This window comes from Anoplopoma fimbria, chromosome 16, assembly GCF_027596085.1.
Source record: "Anoplopoma fimbria isolate UVic2021 breed Golden Eagle Sablefish chromosome 16, Afim_UVic_2022, whole genome shotgun sequence".
NCBI lineage: Eukaryota > Metazoa > Chordata > Actinopteri > Perciformes > Anoplopomatidae > Anoplopoma > Anoplopoma fimbria.
Genome location: NC_072464.1, coordinates 20,827,891 through 20,835,798, shown reverse-complemented (window position 1 = coordinate 20,835,798; position 7,908 = coordinate 20,827,891). Strand labels below are relative to the sequence as shown.

At 42.0% G+C, this 7,908-nt stretch overlaps 1 protein-coding gene across 1 annotated transcript; it reads right to left on the bottom strand.

Annotated features, from left to right (window-relative positions):
- Positions 1–1,363: 1,363 nt before the first annotated feature.
- rgcc (regulator of cell cycle) lies at positions 1,364–6,921 on the bottom strand. The gene is made up of 5 exons (XM_054614844.1): positions 6,773–6,921; positions 6,184–6,357; positions 3,241–3,348; positions 3,015–3,077; positions 1,364–2,083 (listed from the first exon to the last, which is right to left on the bottom strand). Exons 1-5 carry the CDS (start codon positions 6,798–6,800, stop codon positions 2,076–2,078), a joined length of 381 nt encoding a protein of 126 aa, XP_054470819.1. The 5' UTR covers positions 6,801–6,921; the 3' UTR covers positions 1,364–2,075.
- Positions 6,922–7,908: the final 987 nt, after the last annotated feature.

Sequence of the window (7,908 nt, the reverse complement as noted above, 5' to 3'; positions counted from 1 at the left end):
GATCCTCGTAGACACAAAAAACTATTGTTTTCGTAATTTCAACTTTCCCTTATGACTTCTGGTGATGAAAACTGTTGTACACTTCCTGCATTGTCTTTTGTGGCTCTGGAAGCCTACGCATCCACTGATCCTCGTAGACACAAAAAATATAATTTCAACTTTCCCCTATGTCAGAAGAAAGTAACCCTGGTGATGTCATAGTGATGTAAGCAGGGTTGTCTCAACCTGGAGACCAAGAAATTATCAAAGAAAACCTGCGTTACTAACTTGTATGAGGGTTATAATAACCCATTTACCAGGCAGGAAGAAAGACAACATTAAATTGCATTGTGGGAAATGTAGGAACCAGCATTTTGGTTCCTTGATCCATGCAAGGCGATAAAAGTCAGGATATCTTGGCCTCTTTTGCACACATTATGACCATTTTTTTTTTTTAATCTGTCTCTTAAACGTACCCAAACGTTATGCAACTGTATTACTAAATTGATGGAGTATTCCTTTAAGTACACGAAACAGAGTAGTACCCATGTGATTGTGGAACCAAGTCTGTCTGCACCTGCTGCACTGCTACCAGAAGCATATCTGCCCATAGTTAATGTCCTTTGACCCCTGGTGGTCAGCAGACGGAGAGGGGGGCCTCAGACATAAGAGCTTCAGCCACACCTGCTGCTGGGCTTGGAAGAGGTCGCACCCTCCCGTGTCTCTCCACCTCTGGAAATAGACCCTGTTGCTATAGAAGTTACATAAATCCCTGCTTCGTTGAGTGGCTGATTAATGAGCACAGAAGACGTGTATTTTCTGTGACTTTACATTCTTGGGAAGTAGTGAATGTCCCAATAAGTTAGTCTTATTATGTAATGTCTAATATTTTAAACAGTTTAATGTAGATCCCATTTGGTTTGCCTTGGTTTCCCTCGGAGGGATATCAACATTTAGACACATAGACCGGGTTTCGGTGGGTTAATAAAGTGCTGAGGCCGTTGAGGAGCCAGCTGTCATTCAAAAATCCCCACCTACTGTGCTCCACGGCCTCCGGGGGAAATCAATACCTTCTTGTGTGATTTGATTTTAGAAAATCTATAGGTACTTTATGAAAAAGATGAAAGTTCAATGTGAAATATGTTATTGTATTTCACTTTAGATCGATTATTCTATAGCTACTGTAGCAGAATGTACATTAAAGAGGTTGTAATGGCTAGTAAGAGAGAAAGTCAAATAAATACAGAGTATAAAAACAGAGCTGCACATTACATTCAGATTACTGAAACAACCTTACAGAAGCCAAGAAAAGAGGAAGAAGTTTCCAGTCCAAAATAAAGAGAGGAGGCACTAAAGAACTATATTTCATACTTTAATATCATCTCCGGCAGGCATTCGCTGTATTAAATACATATATTGCTTTCCAGTTATTTTTTTCTCATAAGGGATTAAGTTCACATTTAAGCATGTCACCAACTTTATTCCAGTCAACGAGTGTCAAACCCTAATCTGACTATCCTGTTAATACCGAGGCAAATAGACTTCAAAGCAAATATTATTTACATAAGATATAAAAATATATTTCCCCCCCAAAAAAGACTGATAAATTTACAATAAGAAGCTCTATAAAATTACTAATATATTTCTATTATAAAAAGCCATTTTTTAAATACTCTTCCAGCTCAAGTTCTTGAATGAGGGAGTGTAACCTGGTCTGTGAAGGCGGGGTGATTTGTGATAAATGTTCCAGTGACTAAATTCCACGTCCTCACTCCTCACAACATTTCATGGAGTCCATTACATCCTTCCTGCTGAAGTATTCTTGTCCTCAGGTTCCCTACAATGCTAATTTTGACCCGGCTTGCGGTCCAGAAGCCAGGTGGCCTGGAGTTAGTAGGGCACTGCTGGGTTAACTATAGGAGAGAGCTGGCTAGACCTGACGCCGTGCTGGAGCCGCTCGGAAGTTGCCGTGCCATCCAGCTGTATCCTGTTGGGTGGTTTTTTCTGTGTAGGGGTTAGCTGCTCATGGTGGGGGGGTCCAGACATCCACTCCCTCCTTCCCTCATGGCCACACTCCAAGACTGTGAACCTCCCTGTCACATGCCTAAGAGGAGACAGAGACAGAGACAGACATGATTAGAACGGGACTCCGCGGCTCCCTGGTTGCCAGCTCTATTCTCAGAGCGGCGGACGTTCTGTTTTACAGGCCGCTCATCGTAAACACTGGTGGCCCTAATAAACGCGCCATCCTCCGGGGCTAACGGGGGGGCTGGCTGGCTGGCTGGCTGGCTGGCTGGCTGACTGCCCGACTGACTGATTGCATGTCCAGCTTTACAGGGCGACTGGACGCCTGCGAGCCGTGAAAGACGGACATTCAGTGGCCCAAAAAAAAACACAGAACAGAGCAGAGGGCGGTGGAAGGAAAGAAAAAACAACAACATGGAAATAAGGAAAACGTTTCAACTCCTACTTCTGCCTCATTCCATTCCTGACATTTACAGTTGGAATTTCAGTCCAGGTTTGCACCAGCGCACATTCCTAATACTACGCTGCAAGTTCAAACACTCACAAGCCTCACAGTCAAGAAGAGGTCCAACCTGTGACGCTCTGTAAGCTACTAATGCCTCCTGAGGTTACAGTTTCATAAGCGTGTACACTCGCAGGAGGAAAAAGGATGGGACAAAGTTGAGTGGACAGCGCTATATGGTGGATAGCATGGTGCAGCACTTTCTTCAACGTTTGACTGACAGGTGAAAAGAGATACGCTGCCTTTCCCCTCCCGTGTAACCCCAGAGGCCTCATGGTCCACATAACACGCCCCCAAAACTCCTCCATGGTCCTGACACATCATTGTTTCTTAGAAACCTAGGGGTGGGGTGGAGGGGGGGGAGTGACTCCTGTGTCACTTTATGAGAGGTCGTTAGCATAGCTGACATTGAGGAACAAACGCTCCTGTCAATCCCGACTAGCGGGCGGCGCCGGCGCTCGGCCTAATTCATCAGTGGTTCTGACAGCTCGGGTGCATTAACACTTACTCTCTAATGTCCTGTCAAGGTCGGCGATGAAGTCTTCCAGTTCTTTAGTGTCGCCCAGTTTGGCTGCAGGGGAAAGAAAGAGACACATTTTGAGCTAAGCATCTTCAATCACACAATAAGTATATTTTATAATACATCTCATGTGTCTTTACAGGGACTTGAATCTGTCTGCAGCCCAGGGCCTTGTCAGAGTAAGTATTTAGTGTGAATGAGGAGTGTCGCTCACGTTTCGGTGACATAAGAGGAGGTGAGTTGGTGGTGGGGGAGAACACGGTGGGGGAGTTCAGCCTCTCATCACTGAAGCTGAGGCTGTTTCTGTTAAGAGACTCTGCACCTGTCGAAAAAAAGAGAAGAAACAAACACGCGGAACATTTCGATTAGGTGAACGTTGACTTTTTCGGTGTACATCAAGTGACACACAAACACATCTGATCTGTGTCAGTGGAGCAGCTTCGGCGTGTAATCATTTCCATTCTCCTCTAATGACACCTTTCCTCACACACAAACACATACTTGGACAAAGGCAAAGTATACAACTCCTCATTCTCCAAGTACAGATACGAGCAGAAACATTTCCATGAGCAGTAGTTTCTGCTCTGCTACACTGGACAACCCCAAAGCAAAAATGTGTAATTTGAGCTCGACTAAATCTCCATTGTGGTAGTCAGTGACAGCGTTATAACAGGTTGTCTTGGGCAGAGAGGTCTTTGAAGTCATTCAACTCGTCCCCTGCTCTTGAGCAAGATTTATATCTGACACGTTTTCAGTCTGATACCAGAGCGCGGCACGTTCTTGTTCGGGCGCCGTTTCTGTCTCCAACGTACCACCCAAAGTCTAAACGGTTACATAAATGATATAATGGCCTCTTTGATTCTGCCAAATCCATATTTCAAACCACATAAACATATTTTCACAGTCTGGTGACAAATGGAGGAAGAGAGAGATTGGGAAGTTCCTGCATCTAGATTCCTGTACGAAAGGCTCGTCTGTCTGACTTCATTCATTAAAAGCAACTCTTTTTTTCTCATTCACATCTGGAAGTAGAAGTGCATAATCCTTCTAAAAGTGCAAACCTCCCTGTCCAAGATATCTTTGTTAGTATGACGTGTGTGTGACACAAAAGCAGATAAGGCAGCACTTAATGCTAAACTTGTCTCTGTGCAGAACTCCAGCGGACCTTAACAGTGTCTCAGATGTCGACCACTTACGTCCTCCCCCCTCTGTGACCTGTACCACTCCCACCACTCAACACTGAACACACAGCGGGAGATAGGAGACGCCACACACAGAGCTGTGGCCTTAACATCAGCTCTTGACTTTGAGATGATTTCCTCACATTTCTCCGTTTTCATTTATGCTCATATATTCAGTTTTATTACTCACACTCCCTTCCTATTCTACTTTCTTTCTATCTCTACCCCTAGCATAACCTGCACAGTTTGTGTCATTTATCTACATGCTCAACAGTCAATCCATCCATCAGGCTGCAACACAATGGGTCGTCCCTGCGTGGGACAGGTCCCTCTTCATTAGACTGCCATGGAGAGGACGGAGCTCCTGCAGGAATCTGATCTCCCTTGAGCAAATCGACAAGCTCATTAGCGCCACAGACGCAAGTTCGAACACCCTCCCTCTGATTTTATCACTGATGTTGCTTAATGCGAGATCCTTAGAGGTTTATGTGGTAAAAGCCATTTATTATAGCTGGATAAGTGAATATTGTGGTGATACTCTCGCAAAACCGCTGGAACACCAGTTATTATGCAAATTGATGTCTGGCAGTAAAGTGCCTGAATCTCTCTGGAATCCCGAATGTGAATGAAAGGCAGTCTAGTCTGCAGTTAACTGGATGTCTTTTTCCAGAAAAATGAAAGCTGTAAAAGATCTTTCCACATCTCCCTGTGGAGGTCCAGCACCACTCTCACGTGTCTGGGAAAACTATCTTTGCTCATGGGGACCTGAAGCATATTTTTTCTCTGCGTGTCAGCATATGAGAGCCATCGCATTTTGGTAAGAAGCAGCCCTGAAAGACAGCTCTCCAGCTGGGGGAGCAGACTTTTAAAACACTGTTGGAGTAAAATAGTAATGTATGACGGTAAAACTTCAGAGAAGTAGCCATAATATTGGCGCAAATGTGCCAAAATATGCAGCAGTAGCTTAATCTGACGCCCCAAATCTCTGGACTCTGATCAAGGATCCCTCTCTCTCTCTCTCTCTCTCTCTCTTCTCTTTCTTTCTTTCTCTGTGATTACGTGTTATTGTGCATGAGAGCCTGCATGCATGGATGCATGTGCAACAGTTTGCCATGTCTCCCCTGCTGCACTCTTGATGGCACATGATAAGAAACTGCACGCATTGTAGGTATTGCAGAGCAGAGGAGCAGAAGAAGGAGTGAGACTGACTTTTGTGGAGATCTAACAAAAATAAGGCGTGTTTGATTTAAAAAAAAAAAAAAAAAAAAAAATCTGAGTAATGACAGACTTCTTGGGTTTATATTTTATGGCACAGTGTGCAGAACTCCAGAACTCCTATGTAACATATGCAGAACATAACCATAACTTTTATATCTACAGAGCCTGATCTCCCATTTTTTGGCATCTTTGCACTAATGGGGGACTTTATTAATTGCCCAATTTAAATATATCCCCTGGTTTAAGACGCCCAAATGTATTTAATGTGATTTGTTTTTGTTGTCACATTTATAAAACAATAGCCCACCAGCAGAGCAGAGGAGCAGAAGAAGGAGTGAGACTGACTTTTGTGGAGATGTAACAAAAATAAGGCGTGTTTGATTTAAAAAAAAAAAAATCTGAGTAATGACAGACTTCTTGGGTTTATATTTTATGGCACAGTGTGCAGAACTCCTTCAGACCATCATCTGTATGTGACACATGCAGAAAATAAACCATAACTTTTATTTCTACAGAGCCTGATCTCCCATTTTTGGCATCTTTGCACTATTAATTACCCAATTTAAATATATTCCCTGGTTTAAGACTCCCAAATGTATTTAATGTGATTTGTTTTTGTTGTCACATTTATAAAACAATAGCCCACCAGCAGAGCAGAGGACAAAGCCTCCTCCTCCTCCTCCTCCTCCTCCTCCTCCTCCTCCTCCTCCTCCTCCTCCTCTGAATAACAGCTCCTGCATAATGTATGAGGGACTCACTCTCGGAGTCGCTGATGCCGCTGTCGCTGACGCTCGCACTGCTCCTCCTCTTCATGGTCTTCAGGTGTTCGTCGTACCTGAAGTGTCGCTTCTCCACCGGCGACGTGAAGTCCTCCATCACCGCGTCGAACTCACACAGCACGTCGTTCAGGTCCTCCTCGTTCACGAACTTGGCTGCAAGAAAAAAGAATTAAAAAAAAAAACATGAAATTAATTACTTTACATGATATTTTTTGATTATGATTTCATGATTGAGTAAAAGTTTCAGCTGAGTCAGAAATTGACATTAAACCCAACCAGCAAATAACTTAACTGTGGTAATGGAGCATAATATTATGGCAATATGAAAAGAAAACTATGTGAAAGATATTGTAAAATATGAAAAAAAAAAAAAAAAAAAAAAAAAACACTAAAGGCAGGGTCTTTATAAATAATTTCCTGTTAGAATATTGCAGGCTATTTAAATACTTCATAATAAATGTTATTTAAGTACAAACCTAAAAACATACAGCACCAAACAAGTCTTATAGATATGACAAACAATAATAATACAGGATTAAAAAAATAAACAATAACTTATTTTAATTACCTTGAGGTTTGAGTTTTGGAGACTTCATTATTCCAGTAATCAGATTTGAGATGATCCAAAAATCTGTGTTATATATATATATATATATTTAAATATATATATGTCCCTCAGTGTAAAGTCCCAGTCTGTCTGTCCTCCTGTGTGCAAAACTCTCCTGCAGGTCTTGAACTGACCCTCCAGCCAGAGGACTGACGCCTTTTAAAGGGCCCTGCTCAGCGGGGGCGTGGCCTAAAGCATGGAGGGGAGGGTGTGTGTTGTGTTTTTGTGTGTGCTCATTGACCAATAAAAGTATGTCTGGTTGAAGTCACACTCCCCCTGACGACTCCCTCATAAAAAGTGTGTTTGTAAACAACGCATGTGTCAGCTGCCAAGCAGAGGTGTAATACAGAGATATTAATAATCATGACCCAGTGCCAGTACATGGTATCACCAGGCAGATCATGATGGGACGAGGCCCAACTTATGACTGACAGGGAGATATTTCAGGAACTAACAATGTCTTTACTCCTCACATGATTCTATTCATGATATTGAAATGATGATTTATATTTAGAGCAGTGGTGGAAATGAAAACACAGTACTTCCTATTTTAAATGTTGAGTAGAAGTCAACAATTTTACTTCTACTTTTTCCTTCTATAAGAAGCAAACATTACTCTTTTTACTCCACTACATTCATATAACAGTAATGATCACTTATTTATCACAAATAATTATCAGCTTATAAAAAGAATACAGTGTGTGAGGTTTAACCACCCAACAGTACGCAGATGCAATCCTTCTCACATTCATACATCAGTTACAGGTGAATATAATGATGATATAACACAGGCAGGGTCTATTCTACTTCATAATGAGGCTGATGAGCACATTTTGCTTCTTTTCTGTTACCCAAGAATGCAAAAGGGTTATATTTAGGTATATTAGGTAAAGGATCTGAATATTTCCTCATTAATATTAGACATAGCCCATATGGTTAACATGGGCCCCAGCCTTAGTTAGGAAGTGATGATTTCCCAATGATTTATGTATTTCACTAGCATATTTGTACAGTAGCCAATTAATGAGAATTCACATGCTTTTATTATCTTGAAATTTTTGATTCTTTGAATGCAGACTTATGAGTAAGTTCATATA

Coding starts and splice junctions, on each gene's coding strand:
- rgcc (XM_054614844.1), bottom strand. CDS start 6,800: ATGAAGTCTCCAAAACTCAAACCTCAAG. Junction 3,349..6,183: donor CGGCATCAGCGACTCCGAGA/GTGAGTCCCTCA, acceptor TTTTTTCGACAG/GTGCAGAGTCTCTTAACAGA. Junction 3,078..3,240: donor TCCTCTTATGTCACCGAAAC/GTGAGCGACACT, acceptor TTTCCCCTGCAG/CCAAACTGGGCGACACTAAA.